Source organism: Myxine glutinosa, chromosome 9, assembly GCF_964187855.1.
Source record: "Myxine glutinosa chromosome 9, kmMyxGlut1.1, whole genome shotgun sequence".
Classification (NCBI taxonomy): domain Eukaryota; kingdom Metazoa; phylum Chordata; class Myxini; order Myxiniformes; family Myxinidae; genus Myxine; species Myxine glutinosa.
The window spans coordinates 63,138,214-63,157,594 of record NC_136269.1 but is presented as its reverse complement, the minus strand read 5'-3'; the positions used below and the strand labels follow the sequence as shown (position 1 = coordinate 63,157,594).

The window sequence follows — 19,381 nt, the reverse complement described above, 5'->3', positions numbered from 1 at the left end:
TTGCAAACTACAGCAAGAACTAGAACGGCACTCAGTAGAGAGCATACCTCTGCCAGGTGAACAGTTTACGTTTTGCATCCCAGAGTAGACCAGAAAATCACAAAACAGAATCACATTTAATCGAAATCGTCCGTCCATAACTTTTTGAGATATCCTGCTATGTATCATGTTTGGCCCTATCTCTCAATGGTGAAGAATAGCCTGGTGTTGGCTTAGCGGTTAGGGTGCCAGCTTGGGATCCTAGGATCCTGGGTTTGAATCCCGGTCGATCGCTGAATTAACGCCAGGGGGGTTGACTCAGCCTGTCATCCTTCCAACAACAACAACAACATGCATTTTAAGGCCATTTTCCCTGCTAGAGCAGGGGTTAGCCTTGCGGTCCCCATGACAATCTTCTCCATTTTGCCCTATTTTCTGCATCTCTCCTTGTTAACCCCCTTGCCCGCATGTCTTACTCCACCGTCTTTAGCCAGGTCTTTCTCGGTCTTCCCTGTCCTCTACTTCCTTCTACATTCATTTCCATCACTCTTCTCAACCAGTCACTTTCATCCTTCCTCAACACATGACCAAACCATCTCAATCTGTTCCTCTTCACAGCATCAATCACAGGCTCTATTCCCATCATCTTTTGCAATTCATCATTTGCCTTCCTCTCTCTCAGCGACACTCCGCACATCCATCGAACCATTCGCATTTCCACCCTTTCCAGCCTTCGTTGCTGCTCTACATTCATGACCCATGTCTCGCTCCCATAAATCATAACACTTCTCACACATGCAGCATACACCTTTCCCTTCAGCTTCAACGACACTCCCCTCCTCATCAGCACGCCACTCAGTTCCCAAAACTTCTTCCATGCACATCTCACTCTAGCAACCGTTGCCGAGTCTGATCCACCTTCTCCATTCAGCATGTCTCCGAGATAGCAAAATGTTTTCACACCTTCCAGCTTCACACCGTCTCCAAGCTCCAACTCAACATTTCCTCCATCTGCAGCTCCCTCTGTGCACACCTTACATTTGAATGTAGCTGCCACACTGGTTAATGACCCTCTCAGACCACTACATTTTTGATAAACCCACTCTGCGCACATTGTACATTGAATGGAGTTCACTCCGACACCCTTCCTGCACACAGCACATGGCCACTTCCCAGTTCTTTCCACCTCACCACATGCTTTACCACTTGCCATCACCTTCGCCTTTCCTATATTCACCTTCAGACCTCTTGTCTCCATACTTTCCTTCCACTTGTTCTTTTCCTTCAGTCCATCCATACTTTCCGCAATCAACACCAGATCATCTGCATACAACAACTCCCACGGTAAACCCTCCTTTACGGTCTGAGCCAGCACCTCCATCACAGCTACAAATAGTAGTGGCCTTAGTACCGACCCCTGATGCACTCCCACCTTCACCTCAAACTCACCACTGTTCCCGTCCTTCGTCCTTACAGCTGTGCGCGCTCTTTTGTACATTGCCATCACAACTCTGATCAACCATTCCTCCACTTCTAACTTCCTCAATGCCCATGTCAATACTTCGCGTGGAACCCTATCGAATGCTTTCTCCAGATCAACAAACCCAAGAAACAACTTCTTCCTCTTCTCCATGTACTTCTCCTGCAACTGCCTCACAATAAAGAGCACGTCTGTCGTTCCTCTTCCTGGCATAAATCCAAACTGCATTTCGTCGATCTTCACCTTCTTCCTTATCCTCCTCTCCAACACCCTTTCCAATACCTTCATTCCATGCTCCAATAACTTTATCGCTCGGTACGAGCCAGACTCCAGAGGGTCACCTTTCCCCTTGTATAGAGGGACAAGGGTACTCAGTTCCCAATCCACTGGAATGTGGCCTTCTTTCACCACCAGATTACAGATCTCTGTCATTCTCTTCACACCCCAACTTCCTGCTGCCTTCAACATATCTCCCACAACTCCCGTCGGCCCTCCCGCTTTTCTACTCTTCATTTCTACTCATTTCTACTCCCACCCTGCTCCAACTCTCTGCCAATAACCTGTATGAAACATTCCAATCCGGATTCCGCTCCAACCACAGTACTGAAACTGCTCTCCTCAAAATCACCAACGACCTTCTCCTCTCCTCTGACGCTGGCAACCTCAACATTCTCATCCTCCTCGACCTCAGCGCCGCCTTTGACACCATCAATCACACCATCCTCCTCACCCGACTTGAAACCACCTTTAACATTACCGGCACTGCCCTCTCTTGGATCAAATCATACCTCTCTGACAGACGCCAGTTCATCTCCATCAATAACTGCAAATCCCCCACTGCTCCCCTCCCCCAAGGTGTCCCCCAAGGTTCAGTTCTTGGCCCCCTCCTCTTCATCCTGTACCTGTCCCCCCTTGGTCACTTAATCCACCGTCATTGTCTCCAATTCCACTGCTTCGCCGATGACATCCAGCTTTTCATCTCCACCAAGTCCATCTCCACCGCCACCCACTCTATCCTGACAAACTGCATCACTGAAATAAAATCCTGGCTTCAAATCAACTTCCTCAAACTTAACTATGATAAATCTGAAATAATCATCATTGGCCCAAAAACGCTCACCAAATCCACCCATAACTTTGCCCTCAACATCGACGGTTTCCCAGTATCTACCTCCCCTCACATCCGGAATCTTGGCATCATCTTTGACCAAACCCTCTCCTTCGACAAATACACTAAACAGATCACAAAGACAGCCTTCTTTCACCTGAAAAACATCGCCCGTCTCCGTCCATCCCTCTCCTCCACGGCTGCAGAAACCCTCATCCACGCCTTCATCACCTCCCGTCTGGACTACTGCAACAGCCTCCTCTATGGTTCACCCTCAATAATCACCAATAAACTCCAATACATTCAGAACTCCGCTGCCCGTCTACTCACCCATTCCCGGACCCGTGACCACATCACCCCCGTCCTTTACAAGCTTCACTGGCTCCCCATCTCCCAGAGAATCCAGTACAAAATCCTCCTCTTGACCGACAAAGCCCTCCATAACCTGGCCCCATCCTACCTGGCTGACCTCCTCTCTCCAGACACACTCCCACCCGCAACCTCCGCTCTGCTGGTACCAACCTCCTGACCCCCCCCCCCCCCCCCCCCCCCGGACCAAATTCAGATCCTGGGGGGACAGGGCCTTCTCCATCGCTGCTCCCACCCTCTGGAACTCACTACCTCACACCATCAGAGACTCCTCCTCACTCACCACATTCAAAACATCACTCAAGACCCACCTGTTCAACACTGCATTCAACATTTAACCCACAGCATTTAACCCCTGACTATCTCTTCTCCTTCTCCTTCCTTTTGCTTTGATTATTTACCTATTGATTTTTGTCTTTTTGCACTTGTTTTTTGTACTCTGTCAAAGCGTCTTTGGGCTTCTTGAAAAGCACTATATAAAATAAATGTATTCTTATTATTATTGCTTTTATCGCTTCCTCAACTTCCTTCTCAGTTATCTTCTCTGCCGGTCCTAAAACTGGGTTACTCTCTATGTTGCCATCCCATTCATTCTCTGTACTCAACAGCATTTCCATATATCTTTTCCATCTTCCTTTTATTCCATCTGGGTCCACAACAATTTGTCCCACTTCATCCTTCAAGCAACTCACCCCCATCACATCACACCTCTCTTTCGCTATCTGCTTTGCAATCCTGAATACCGCTCTCTGACCCTCTTCCGAAACCAAGCGTTCTCCGAACATTTTCCTACATGTCTCCTGCGCCTTTGCCACCTCTTTCTTTGCAGCCTTCTTGGCTGCCTTATAACTTTCATGCTCTGCTTTTTCTGCTCCCGTACCCTTCGCCTTCTGCCACTCCTTGAACTTCGTCCTCTTCTCGTCAATCCTCTTTCCAACTTCATCATCCCACCACCATGTTTCCGAGTGCCTCGGTGGTCCTTTTCTCCATCCACATACCTCACCAACGGCTCCCAACAGACTATCTTCATTGACATCCAACCACTTTCAAGCTCAACCACATCATCCTCGACCCGACTCAGCCTCTCTTTTAATGCCTCCCTTACTGTCACCTCTTTCAACCTCCACACCTTCATTCTCGGTTGGTACTTCACCCGCCGAGCTCTCCTCGCACCTTTCACCCTTATGTCGCAGACAACCAAGTGGAGCTGTGAAACAGCCTCCTCCCCCGGGATCACCTTTGTGTCCCGGAGGTGCCCCCTATCTCGCCTACGCACTATCAGGTAGTCAACAGTTGTGGTCGACCCACCTGACGTGTATGTAACAAGCTTATTATCCCCTTTCTGGAACTGAGTATTACAAATCAACAAATCAGCTACATCAGCAAACTCGAAAATCCTTTCACCTTCACCATTTCTCACACCATATCCGTAACCCCCATGAACTCCCTCAAAACCGTCCATACTCCTTCCCACATGTCCATTTAGGTCTCCTCCTACCAGGTTTCCGTTCTTGCTCTTTTGGACTTGTCTGCCGCCTTTGACACGATTGACCATAGTCCTAATTCGTCGTCTTGAAATCACATTTGGTATAACTGGTACTCCCCTTTCTTGGCTGATGTCCTATCTTACTGATAGAGTGCAAACAGTTGTTGTCAATGGCCAGAAATCAGCCCCTTCTCCGCTTTCCTTTGGCGTTCCCCAGGGCTCAGTCCTGGGACCTATCCTCTTTCTTTTGTACACTCAGCCTCTTTTTGATCTTGTTGCCAGACATTCAGTTGATCACCACGCCTTTGCGGACAACAATTAGTTGTACAAAGGAAGCACGATTCAACAAATCGTGCCCACTGTTGAAGTGTTAGAAGGCTGTATTGCCGACGTGAAGGCGTGGATGACCCAAAACAAACTTCAGCTGAACGATGCTAAAACAGAGTCTATGATTGTAAGATCGCACAGATGTCCTCTACAATGTTCACTTCCTACCATTATTCATGTTGGTGAAAGCGATGTAAACTTTGTTTCGTCGGCCAAGAACCTTGGTGTGGTTTTCGACTGTAACATGACATTTTCCAAGCAAGTACTTCAAACTTGCAAATCAGCATACTTTCAGCTGCGAAAGATCGCATCCATTCGCCACTTTCTTACTCCTCAAGCTGCTCTAACTCTGGTCTGTGCCCTTGTCCTCTCAAGGCTAGACTATTGGAATTCTTTGTATGCTGGCTGCCCTCAGTTTCTCTTGGATAAGTTACAAAAGGTTCAAAACTCTGCCGCTCATCTTCTCTGTAAGGCGAATAAGTCTGACCATGTTACTCCGCTTCTTGAATCTTTACACTGGCTGCCTGTCTCTGCTCGTGTGCAATACAAAATTTGCACACTATGTTATAAATCATTGTGTGGAACGGGACCTCACTATCTTTCCGATTTGCTCACTCTCTATGAACCTCGGCGACGGCTTCGTTCAAGCGACGACTCTATGACCTTAGAGCCGCCGCGCACCAGCACCAAGTCGTTTGGCGAGAAATCCTTTTCCTTTGCTGCACCTCTGCTCTGGAATGACTTGCCTTCCTCTGTTCGACATGTTGACTCTCTTCCTGCCTTTAAAACCTCCCTCAAAACCTATCTCTTTCACAAGTCTTTCAAAGTCTAAGTCCTGTTTTCCCTTTGGTTTGAGGTGGGACAGAGATCGAGAGTATGTCTGTGTACATGTGCGGGGGAGGGAGGGGAGGAGGAGGGGGAGTACACATCAGTGGGTTTTGAATGGGGAGGGAGAGGAATAGGTCAAGAGTGAAGGTGTGTCTGTGTGTGTGTATGTTTGTGTGTGTGTGTGCCGTGTGTGTGCGTTCGCATGATAATGTAAAGCGCCATGAGGGTAGTTTACTCTGCTTGATGGGGCTATATAAGACTCCTTTGTTATTATTATTATTACAACAACTTCCTCATCTTTCACGTTTCTCTATCGCACACCAGAACTTGTCCTTCTCTTCATCGCTCCGACCAACCTGCGGAGCATATCCGGAGATGATGTTCACCAAGAGCTTTCCAATCATCATTTTCACCATCATCAACCTATCACTCACTCTGGTCACACTCACCACACTGTCTACAAACTCCTAAAAAAACAGGACACCAACACCATTCACGCCCTCCGAGAACCCTTGCCACACAAACTTGTATTTCTGTCCCTGCCTACCCTTCACCATTCTCACACCACTTCCCTTCCATCTCGTCTCTTGCACACAACATATGTCCACTCTTCTTCTGACCAATACTTCCACCACTTCTCCTGATCTCCCTGTCATTGTTCCTACATTCCATGTCCCAAACCTCAGAAACCGATCTCCACTTCGGGCTGTACCCTGCCCATATGTAGTTGTAATTGTCATGGTCATCCTGTCATCCTTCCGAGGTCGGCAAATTGAGTACCAGCTTGCTGGGATGAATGATCATGGTGTGTACCCCGATTTAGAATAGGTACACCGTATCCCTGCGCATCGTAAGAGGCGACCAATGGATGGCGTCAGGAAGGGCATCCGGCCATAAAAAAAAATTTTTTAACCTGCCTCAAACTGGGAACCATGATTGTCATGGGCCCGCAAGGCTAACCGCCGCTCTAGCGGGGAAAATGGCCTTAAAATGATCATTCATTCATTTCATATTCTCAATGGTGAAGAATCACTTAATAAATTAAATCATTCTCATATCCGATTCCATATTCCGATCTTCACCAAAATCGAATAGAATCGTCCTTGTCAGACACCCAATCGTTCCACCAAGTTTTGTCCAAATCCGTCCACAATTTTTTGAGATATCCTGCTATGTTTCGTTTTTGGCCTTATCTCCCAATGGTGAAGAATCACTTAAGAAATTCTAGTAGCCGGATCCGAATCCGGATCTTCACCAAAATCTAAGCATTTCGTCCTTGTCACATATGCTACGTCTCTGCCAAAGTTCATCTGAATCCGTCCATAACTTTTTGAGATATTTTGTTCACAAACAAACAAACGGACAAACAAACCGAGGTGAAAACATAACCTCCATCCACCTGTGGTGGCGGAGGTAATTACTGAACTTCATGCGACAGGAAAATATCCGAGTTAGTTTCTGAGTTGACAGCCAAACCCAGAATAACTCGGACTCGGCTCGGAAACGCAGCTCGCGAGTTCAAGTTCGGGAACTCGGTTTGGATACAACACCAGTTTACTATCTGTTTCCCAAATGGTCATCGTGTATCATCACAGCTCTGAATGCTTGGATTATAGTCCGATTACTACAACTACTTCCTCCTTTCCAGAAACCTGCGATGTACGTTTGCATCAAAAGAGTTGCTGCTGATGATAAATAAAAAAAAGGAACTTACCCATATTTGATATTCCCTCAAATATAGAAATATGGATACCAACAAATGTAAACCACATTAAACGTTACGACAGTAGAATCAGCAAACCGACCACTTTTTCCTGAGTTGTCTCTACTCACCCATATCGAGGAACGTTTTCAATGATTCGGTCGAATCCAAAACCCGCAGGATATACCAGAGTAAAGGCTCAGACATTTGGCACGTCGCCAGAGAACCCTGAAATGGCACAAATATCAGTCATGATTTCTCACTGTTCAACAAAGCTAAACTGCAACAAACAACAGGTATTTAATTACCTGAGTTTATTTGCATATCAGAAAATTGGTCAACTTGTATCATTCATATTGTCACGTTTATGGGGGGTAGGCAATGGAATATAGTAGTACAGGTAGAATTGTATAGGTAGTGTGCCACGTCTGTCGTGAAGAAGAAGAAACCCCGATGTACCATAAGTAGGGAATCAGTTAGACCGGATGTCGCGTAAAAGTGTATCTTTGTCCCCATGACGAGGGGTGGGGTTATGTTAATTTGTTAGGGATTAAGGGTAATTAATCCCCTGTATGCAAGTGCCTCTGTAATCTTTTCCTGTGTTCCTTATGACACTGCAGCACACACACCGAGCCAAGCCAAGCAATCGGCAAGCAATAACATTAAATAAAAACAACCAGAATAGGACATTGAACAATAACGCTGGTGCCGCTACCTGCCACATCGCAACAGCAAGCAGGCAGGTCCGTGAGGCCACGCCCTTAAGAGCAGTGATTGATCCGGTATTGTCGAGTGATGAGAGGGACCCGCTGATAGGGGCACGCACGAGGATCGTCGGATGATGTCAGGGCCTTGAGAATAAAAGACTTGAGTCCCGACATTTTGTCCTCTTGCGCAAGGGACTTTGAAAAGGAACAGTCGCACATTATCTCTCTTGCATGGGGATTTCATCACGAGCAGTGGCATTCTTTATTGCTCTTGCGCGAGGGACATTGAAAAAGAACAGTCGGATTAATTACCTCTCTTGGGTCCTGGCTTTGGTGACAAAGCGGCCGCGTGTGCATCTCTCTCGGCATCTGGATTTCATCGAGGGCGGTCGTGTCCCGGCATCTTGTCACGTGGTCCCTGGCTTTCATCAGTTCGCGCGACCGATTTTGTCCTTTCCTTGGCTCGCCGGTGCCTGGTGTTGGCTTAGCGGCTAGGGTGCCAGCTTAGGATCCTAGGATCCTGGGTTCGAATCCTGGTCGATCGCTGAATTAACGCCAGGGGGGTTGACTCAGCCTGTCATCCTTCCGAGGTCAGCTAATTGAGTACCAGTTCACTGGTAATTCCCTGTGTGTCGTAAAAGGCGACAAACAGGGTTGGCGGCAGGAAGGGCATCTGGCCGTAAAACATTGCTTCAAAAAAAGGGGACCAACAAAAACAACAACAACCACGGTGCCCGAAAAAGGCCAACCCAATGGCCTCTAAAGGTGGGGGGTTTTTTGGGGGGTTTTTTTTCTTGGCTCGCCGGTGCCGACTAGGCGTTGTCTGGGTGCTGTGTGGAGCAGACGGCAAGTGGACGGGTGCGGCCTGCTCGCTTCACGCTCAGCGGCTAGAGGAGCGAACTGCACGCAAAGGCTTGCCCCCGCGAACAGACTTCGCGTCAGGGCGTGCGGTTCCCGCGTGGGGACACGGGACCTTCGACCGCCCCGGACGATCACCAGACGGAGTGCAGGCAAACGCACCTCACAAACACTATGCATTATTTTCACCTTTATTTTTCCCCTTGTGTCTATACGGGTCCGTGTGGGATCGCTCCATTTAGGATTTTATATTTTAAAGTGCATTCTTTTGTTACCGGCATTTCTTTCAATAAAGCCGGCATTTTTGCATTTAAATTCCGTGTCGGTTTGCATTGATTCACAGGTTCGAAGACGTCCGGTGGGGTCCGTGAAGGTAAGAGCTTCGTTACACTTCGCTGCCCTCCCTTGCACATATAGAGAATTTTCCCCATTGTTGACTGAGCCCCTCGGAGTGAAAAGCTTGCTCAGCAATCCGTCCCCAGGAGTGTTCACCCTGGGAACACGACAATATGATATTCTCAAAACTACAATTTCAATGGAAATTGAAAAGGGGTTTACCATCGATTAATTAATTACTTGATACAAATGTCCAAATAAAACGAATCTTTGGTTCACAAAACTATCAATACCCATTACCCATTGTATTATAGTTGACCTAAAATAGGATCACAGCTATGACATCAGGTGGAACTGTACATTTGGCATCAAGGATCTCAAACACTCCACATAATAATCTTAGATTTGCATTACAAACTATATAAAAAGCAACCATACAGATTCATATAACCAACACATACGCTAAATTTAGTCAAAAGCTGGGCCAATCAGGCTTTGTGCTCAAAATCCATTGAGCAACAACAACAACAACATGCATTTTAAGGCCATTTTCCCTGCTAAAGTGGGGGTTAGCCTTGCGGTCCCCATGACAATCTTCTCCATTTTGCCCTATTTTCTGCATCTCTCCTTGTTAACCCCCTTGCCCGCATATCTTCTTCCACCATCTTTCGCCAAGTCTTTCTCGGTCTTCCCCGTCCTCTACTTCCTTCTGCATTAATTTCCATCACTCTTCTCAACCAGTCACTTTCATCCTTCCTCAACACATGACCAAACCATCTCAACCTGTTCCTCTTCACAGCATCAATCACAGGCAATATTCCCATCATCTTTCGCAATTCATCATTTGTCTTCCTCTCTCTCTCAACGATACTCCGCACATCCATCGAACCATTTGCATTTCCACCCTTTCCAGCCTCCGTTGCTGCTCTACGTTCATTACCCATGTCTCGCTCCCATAAATCACAACACTTCTCACACATGCAGCATACACCTTTCCCTTCAGCTTCAGCGACACTCTCCTCCTCATCAGCACGCCACTCAGTTCCCGAAACTTCTTCCATGCACATCTCACTCGAGCAACCGTTGCCGAGTCTGATCCACCTTCTCCATTCAGCATGTCTCCGAGGTAGCAAAATGTTTTCACACCTTCCAGCTTCACGCCGTCTCCAAGATCCAACTCAACATTTCCTCCATCTGCAGCTCCCTCTGTGCACACCTTACATTTGAATGTAGCTGCCACACTGGTAAAGGACCCTCTCAGACCACTACATTTTTGATGAACCCACTCAGCGCACATTGTACATTGAATGGAGTTCACTCCGACACCCTTCCTGCACACAGCACACGGCCACTTCCCAGTTCTTTCCACCTCACAACATGCTTTACCACTTGCCATCACCTTCGTCTTTCCGATATTCACCTTCAGACCTATTGTCTCCATACATTCCTTCCACTTTTTCATCTTTTCCTTCAGTCCATCCATACTTTCCGCAATCAACACCAGATTATCTGCATACAACAACTCCCACGGTAAACCCTCCTTTACGTTCTGAGCCAGCACCTCCATCACAGCTACAAATAGTAGTGGACTTAGTACCGACCCCTGATGCACTCCCACCTTCACCTCAAACTCACCACTGTTCCCATCCTTCGTCCTTACAGCTGTGCGCGCTCTTTTGTACATTCCGATCACTACTCTGATCAACCATTCCTCCACTCCTAACTTCCTCAATGCCCATGTCAATACTTTGCGTGGAACCCTATCGAATGCTTTCTCCAGATCAACAAACCCAAAAAACAACTTCTTCCTCTTCTCCATGTACTTCTCCTGCAACTGCCTCACAATGAAAAGCGCGTCTGTCGTTCCTCTTCCTGGCATATATCCAAACTGCATTTCGTCGATCTTCACTTTCTTCCTTATCCTCCTCTCCAACACCCTTTCCAATACCTTCATTCCATGCTCCAATAACTTTATCGCTCGGTACGAGCCACACTCCAGAGGGTCACCTTTCCCCTTGTATAGAGGGACGAGGGTACTCAGTTCCCAATCCACTGGAATGCGGCCTTCTTTCACCACCAGATTACAGATCTCTGTCATTCGCTTCACACCCCAACTTCCTGCTGCCTTCAACATATCTCCCACAACTCCCGTCGGCCCTCCCGCTTTTCCACTCTTCATTGCTTTTATCGCTTCCTCAACTTCCTTCTCAGTTATCTTCTCTGCCGGTCCTAAAACTGGGTTACTCTCTATGTTGCCATCCCATTCATTCTCTGTATTCAACAGCATTTCCATATATCTTTTCCATCTTCCTTTAATTCCATCTGGGTCGACAACAATTTGGCCCACTTCATCCTTCAAGCAACTCACCCCCATCACATCACACCTCTCTTTCGCTATGTGCTTTGCAATCCTGAATACCGCTTTCTGACCCTCTTCCGAATCCAAGCGTTCTCCGAACATTTTCCTACATGCCTCCTGCGCCTTTGCTACCTCTTTCTTTGCAGCCTTCCTGGCTGCCTTATAACTTTCAGGCTCTGCTGTTTCTGCTCCCGTACCCTTCGCTTTCTGCCACTCCTTGAACTTCTTCCTCTTCTGGTCAATCCTCTTTCCAACTTCATCATCCCACCACCATGTTTCCGAGTGCCTCGGTGGTCCTTTTGTCCATCCACATACCTCACCAACGGCTCCCAACAGACTAGCTTTCATTGACATCCAACCACTTTCAAGCTCAACCACATCATCCTCTACCCTACTCAGCCTCTCTTTTAATGCCTCCCTTACTGTCACCTCTTTCAACCTCCATACCTTCATTCTCGGTTGGTACTTCACCCGCCGAGCTCTCCTCGCACCTTTCACCTTTATGTCGCAGACAACCAAGTGGTGCTGTGAAACAGCCTCCTCCCCCGGGATCACCTTTGTGTCCCGGAGGTGCCCCCTATCTCGCCTACGCACCATCAGGTAGTCAACGGTTGTCGTCGACCCACCTGACGTGTATGTAACAAGCTTATTATCCTCTTTCTGGAACTGAGTATTACAAATCAACAAATCAGCTCCATCAGCAAACTCCAAAATCCTTTCACCTTCTCCATTTCTCACACTCCTCCCACCACAACAACTTCCTCATCTTTAACATTTTCCATCAGCTTCTCTATCGCACACCAGAACATGTCCTTCTCTTCATCGCTTCGACCAACCTGCGGAGCATATCCTGAGATGACGTTCACCAACAGCTTTCCAATCATCATTTTCACCATCATCAACCTATCACTCACTCTAGTCACACTCACCACACTGTCTACAAACTCCTCAGAAAACAGGACACCAACACCATTCACGCCCTCCGGGCACCCTTGCCACACAAACTTGTATTTCTGTCCCTGCCTACCCTTCACCATTCTCACACCACTTCCCTTCCATCTCGTCTCCTGCACACAACATATGTCCACCACTTCTCCTGATCTCCCTGTCATTGTCCCTACATTCCATGTCCCAAACCTCAGAAACCGATCTCCACTTCGGGCTGCACCCTGCCCATATGTAGTTGTAATTGTCATGGTTCTCTTTTTTAGGCAATGTTTTTATGGACGGATGCCCTTTCTGACGCCAACCCTCTTAGTCGTCTCTTACGACACGCAAGGATACGGTGTACCTATTCTGACCAGGGTACACACTGGGAAACGTTTAAAACATGGAAATTCTGGGGTGGGGGGGGGGGGGGGGGGGGAGGGCGGCGTCAGCATCACGGCTGCGGTTTAAACATATTCCAACAATATCCAAACAGAACCATGAAAACCATGAAAAACAATCTGGGAAAAGTCTCCAAGCGAGAACGTGGATTTGAGAAAGAAGGAGCAGAGACAGAAGAAAAACGAGATACAGGGGGCGGGGCACAAGTCGAGACGAGGAGGAGAGCGAACAAGCACGTGTCCGGGAGGAGAGAAAGAATCAATATCGAATTCTTTGTCTATCCGTTTGTCCTGTTTTTTAAAACGCCGGACAAAGGGTAAGATGTCCGCGAGAGGCAGGGGGGAGAAAAGAAAATCAAAGAAACAAGCAAATACTATGAAGGAAAGAACTTACACTCACAAAACACCGACGGGGGGGAGGGAGCCTGGAAAGACCAGGCTGCGCACGACGCGCGAATAAAATCAAAATCGCGAAAAATCGCGTGAAATCAAAATCCATTGAGCGTAGAACCATTTTTAACCACAGCTCTACAACTGGGAGTATGCCATTCAGAGCTACAGAAAATGGTTACCTGCCGGCCCATATATCCACAGGCCATATACGTGAGGATCGGTTGCAGCAAAAGCTGTGGAGAAGATGCACGTTGGCCCAGGGTGCTGAGGATGCAGAAAAGCCCATCTCCCACAGACACAGCCTCTAACCCTCCCTGTAGGCTCTCCTGCTTGCCCAGGTGGAGACCGCTGGCTCCTGTAGACATGACCATGTCCGATATGTCATCCAATAAGTACAAGTACACCAAACACTGTGTAAAACATGCTGAGAAAGAAGTACCTGTCATTAATTTCTCAGTGGAGGTAATATGATGTTTTCATTAAATCACAGCATTGCACCAATTAGTAAAATGTCTCCAAAACAGGATTAGTGTCAACGATTAAACAAAGAGGGAGCTTTGTGAATTTATTACTTGCAAAATCGAAGATTTTTAAAGTATATTGGTCTGTCTGTCTGTCTGTCTGTTTGACACCGGCCTACAGGTCACAATTCTAAACCGATCGTCACGAAACTTCACCAAGTTGTATAGCTCGTCCCAATTGAGAAGCCTATTGTTTTTGGGGTCAAAAGGTCAACATAGGCCAAAGGTCACCAACTTTGCCAAATTTCTAAAATCCTCAATTTTCATCCGATTGACTTGAAATTTGAAGAGAACTTGCATATCTGGTCACTGAATTCAACCACCAAGTATATTTGAGGTCAACATAGGCCAAATTTCTAAAATCCTCAATTTTCATCCGATTGACTTGAAATTTGAAGAGAACTTGCATATATGGTCACTGAATTCAACCACCAAGTATATTTGAGGTCAACATAGGCCAAATTTCTAAAATCCTCAATTTTCATCCGATTGACTTGAAATTTGAAGAGAACTTGCATATATGGTCAATGAATTCAACCACCAAGTATATTTGAGGTCAACATAAGCCAAAAGGTCAACATAGGCCAAATTTCTAAAATCCTCAATTTTCATCCGATTGACTTGAAATTTGAAGAGGACTTGCATATATGGTCACTGAATTCAAGCACCAAGTATATTTGAGGTCAACATCGGCCAAAAGGTCAACATAGGCCAAATTTCTAAAATCCTCAATTTTCATCCGATTGACTTGAAATTTGAAGAGAACTTGCATGTCTGGTCACTGAATTCAACCACCAAGTATATTTGAGGTCAACATAGGCCAAAATGTCAACATAGGCCAAATTTCTAAAATCCTCAATTTTCATCCAATTGACTTGAAATTTGAAGAGGACTTGCATATATGGTCACTGAATTCAACCACCAAGTATATTTGAGGTCAACATAGGCCAAAAGGTCAACATAGGCCAAATTTCTAAAATCCTCAATTTTCATCGAATTGACTTGAAATTTGAAGATGACTTGCATATCTGGTCACTGAATTCAACCACCAAGTATATTTGAGGTCAACATAGGCCAAAAGGTCAACATAGGCCAAATTTCTAAAATCCTCAATTTTCATTTGATTGACTTGAAATTCTAAGAGGATTTACATATATGGTCACTGAATTCAACCACCAACTATTTTTGAGGTCAACATAGTCCAAGTTTTTAAAATCCTCAATTTTCATCTGATTGGCTTGAAAATTGAACAGCATTTGCACATCGAGTCACTAAATAGGGAAACTAACTATTTCTGAGGTCAAAAGGTCAAAGGTCAACTCAAGGTCAACCTTACAAAATCATGATTTTTCATCTGAAAAATCGGCACTTTTCTTCCTGTTGACTCGAGCTTTGATCAAGATTGTCAATTTTAATGTTGATGAAATGGACAATTTGCTGTATCAATGGAATTTTTTTTTCTTGGGGGTGGGGGGGGGGGGGGGCGGATTTCGCAAGTATCGGGCTCCGCATGGCGTCTTCTTGTTTTGTTGTTGAAATGTGCAACAAAACAGCGGTGCATCATCTATGCATTGTTATCCATTTTTGTGATCAACATCTTGTGTTGAGTGAATGTTATCACGTTACCACGGAACCAAAACATGAATAGCATCATAAAGTCACGATGTCGACCGATATGATATGCCTCCGCCCACATTATTACATCATTATACATACTTGTACCAAATTTGATTTAAATCCCTTCAGCTGTTCTCAAGTATCGCGTTTTTTTCCTGACATGACCTCGAACCTTTGACTTATTGACCCCGTAATCGAATCAGTCCATTTTTAAAACGTAATACAAACTTGTACCAAGTTCGACTTCGATCATTTCAGCAGTTCTTAAGTTATCGCAGCCACGAAAACCTATCACGGGCGGACGGACGGATGACCCGAAAACCAAATCCCTCCGGCAACTTCATCGGCCCTGGTGTTGGGCTAGCGGCTAGGGTGCCGGCTAATGATCCTAGGATCCTGGGTTCGAATCCCGGTCGATCGCTGAATTAACGCCAGGGGGGTTGACTCAGCCTGTCATCCTTCCGAGGTCGGCTAATTGAGTACCAGTTCACTGGTAATTCCCTGTTTGTCGTTAAAGGCGGCGAAAAGGGTTGGCGACAGGAAGGGCATCCGGCCGTAAAACATTGCTTCAAAAAGTGGACAAAAAAAACAACAACAACCACGGTTCCCGAAAAAGGCCAACCCCCGCCTTGCGGGGAAAAATGGCCTCTAAAGGTGGTTTTTTAACTTCATCGGCACAGGCATAAAACAATAAAATAGCAACAAAAGTTTACAATTCAATGACCGGCTCGTTAAACCATTCAATGGCTTTTTGCACCACATGGTGGAATGATGACATTCCTTCAAAGAAGGGTCATAAATGGGAATGATTTGCTGGAGGGTTGATGGTCTGAGTTTTTACAGTTTTTACAGCAAATTTTCCACTTCTGCAGTAAGTGGCCACAACACTCAAGTAAAGTTCTATACAGGAGAGAAGACAACTGCGCACCCTTTAAGAGCAGATGTGTGATTACATGAAAATACATTTGTTGAGAAACAATTTTGAGGGTGTCCACTTTGCATTACTTGCAGTTGAGTGAAAAATGCAAAGAGAACACAACATGGCAATGGAACCCACCAATAATCATTGCCATAGTGTTGCTGTTGCATTGGCTCAGGGCAGCTAGGATCTGGCTCATAACCTGCTGATTAGCAAGCACCAGGTCTGCCACGCAGCCCCGTTGGGCATTCTTGCTCCCACTACACTCCATTTCTCGACTTCCTCCGCACGATGCCTTCTCCTCATCAGAGACACTACCAGTGAAGATGGTGCCACTGGTCGATCCAGCTGAGGCCAGGGGTAATAGAAGTACGAAGGGTTGACAGCAATCAGTATCAATCATCATTTTGGCATCAACAAACCTTATGGTTGCTGGTCATCATAAGAATACATTCCTGCTATCTATTCAGCTTTCAAACAAAATCTTGCGACCCTCTAAAACATGATACTTTCCTGTTTGGCAACTAGCTCATGACACTGCGATCCAAGGATGAAATTCCATATTTAATTATCTCAATTAAGCAATGGTTTACGATTTGTCATATGCTATACCATGGAAGCGAATGCTCAAACATAAAAATCCACAGGCCGATGCAAGTTGGAAATATTATAACTGGTGACAATTGTCCACATGGGACTGTATTCCAATTAGGATTTTTCAATCGGTAGGTATTCAAATTGAGAAAGAGTCCAAAGTACTATGATTGTTTGTCCATTGTCTACTACTGTCCTTGTAAGTCATGTAAAAGTACACTGATGATTCATAATGCCCTGATTTATGTGCAAACTTCAACAAGAGCTTCACTCATTATTGAGGAAAAAGGAAAAAACAACAACAAAATTAATGGATGCCAAGTAACAAATAAATGTATATGAATTTAAAACATGAAGTTATAGTGGCAATTACAATGGACTAATGTAATTTTATGAAACTGTGGATTGCAAGAGGGCTCCCAAGACAGTCATCAATGGAAAGCGGGTTTCTCTTTTATAATGAGGTGCAGTGTGTTCATAAAGATGTTCATGAATAAGTTTCAGGAAAAAGGCATCACAAAACCAAAGGAACCACGTTGTTTTATGGCGTAGCCCATAGGGCAAAACCGTCTCGAACAGTGTTTGTCCGTCCGTATGTATGTATGTTCCCTCAAACGTATACCAATCAGAGTTGAGGATCTGGTCACATGACAGGGTATTGTGATTATGTCTGATGTAATTACGGTGGTACGGCGGCTGACTCCACACATCGCCATTTTGATTCCAATTTCGTTCAGGCCGAACATATCGTCGAACCTGTCATATATCACAATCACCATGCTCTACCTTTACGTTTTTCATTCAGTGTGAAACACAAACAAACCGATTGGTAAAATGACCATCAAATATCAAAAGCATAGACGTTACGGATCTTCCAACGACACAGTACATATCGCCCTGAGGCTTCGTGCCTTCATGCCTCACCTTCAGGCCGCTTCGGACAAATTAAGCCAAGGTTTCTTAATACAGTAGGATCATTCAGTGGTATTGTTGTTGTAACAATAATAATAATACAGTAAATATAACCATAACACTTTAATCCCAATGTCATGAATGCAAAGTTAATGGATTGAAGCGGTGTATGGTTCATGAATCAATGATAAGCGGTGTACGGTACTAATAACTGCGGAAGTAAGGAATTAGCCACAGTTTTTTTTATGGTAATATAATTTTCGTAATAATCATAATGCAACATTAATATTATAGTAAATATAATCGTATCACGACTCGCTTCATAGTGACTGCAAAGTTTCTGGAGGTTAAAATATTTCATCTTCTACAGATTAAAGTAGCGGCAGTTTTGTGTCCATCCGTCACGCTACGTCATTACGTCTATGATGTCATTACGGGATACGTAATGATATTATCTGACTTATATTATTATCTGACGTAATGATCTGACTCCACCTACCAAGATTTTCATTTATATGCAGTACAGGCCGAACATGTCGTCAAAGCGGGCGAACCTGTCATGTGTTTTTACACATGGCCAGCTGTACGTTGCAGCGAGTAGAGTAGGAGACCCACTCGATCTGCGCATCTTTGCCAACCAGAGTGAATTCCAGATAAGGAGAGGAACTGCACATGCTGCAGGCCGACTAACCCGCAACATTGATTATAGTGAGATCATATAAAATCAGAATCAGATCGAGAGTGAAACTTGGAGGGTTAATTGCTCCCAAGAAAATGTTGCTTTAAAATATTTTTTTAATGGACTAAAAAAAACTTTAAATGGACTAAAATACTTTAAATGCACCTTTTGTAGTTCACAAATATGTACATTACAACAAACGTAGGCTATATGTAAAAATATAATTGTCCATGGTGACAGACAGCTTAGAGACTTAAGAGTACTTCAAAATAATTTCATACTTACATTATTTGCTAACTGGTATCGCCACCCAGGTCATGCTATCCTCTTCAACTAAAGTATCAAACAAGCCCGGCTACATCGTTGTTAGACTTTTGATCTTGTATACAACGTTGTATACAATTTTGTATACAACGTCGAGGCTCATAGAAGAGCTAACACATAGAACATGTAATGAAGGTAGGAGGAAACAAGAGGGGGAGAGAGAGGGAAGCACAACAACAGCAGGGAACAGGAACATTAGCAGATCTGTGGAAGGAAGAGGGCTGGGGTGGGGTACATGGGATAAACAAGATGGACATTACTAGGATTTTCAGGAAAGAAAACGGAATTTGAAAAAGGTGGATTTGCAATGTATTAACAGGGGTAGAAAATATCAAAGTTTTGGATGGGGGAAGATAAGACATGGTGGTCAACAGCTGTTTTGAAGACCTGGAGGGAAGAGTGGGATTGAAGAGTGTGGGAGTTTGCTTCAGAGGCAGGAGAAAAGAGGAATGACAGAGTAAAGGTGAGCAGTGAGTCTTGATTTTAGGAGTTTCACCAGAAGGTGGTAGACTATGACATAAAAGCAATCATTTTTTTATCCTTGAAGTTCAAACT

At 45.2% G+C, this 19,381-nt stretch overlaps 1 protein-coding gene across 3 annotated transcripts in view; it reads right to left on the bottom strand.

Annotated features, from left to right (window-relative positions):
• Positions 1-19,381, bottom strand: part of BIRC6 (baculoviral IAP repeat containing 6) — a 538,457-nt gene that overhangs the window by 335,152 nt on the left and 183,924 nt on the right. For all 3 annotated transcript variants that reach the window (XM_078784399.1, XM_078784400.1, XM_078784401.1), the window contains 3 exons: positions 16,456-16,665; positions 13,440-13,615; positions 7,411-7,507 (listed from right to left, as the gene is read on the bottom strand). In XM_078784399.1, coding sequence (XP_078640525.1) covers positions 7,411-7,507; positions 13,440-13,615; positions 16,456-16,665 — 483 coding nt within the window. The remainder of the gene's footprint in view (positions 1-7,410; positions 7,508-13,439; positions 13,616-16,455; positions 16,666-19,381) is intronic.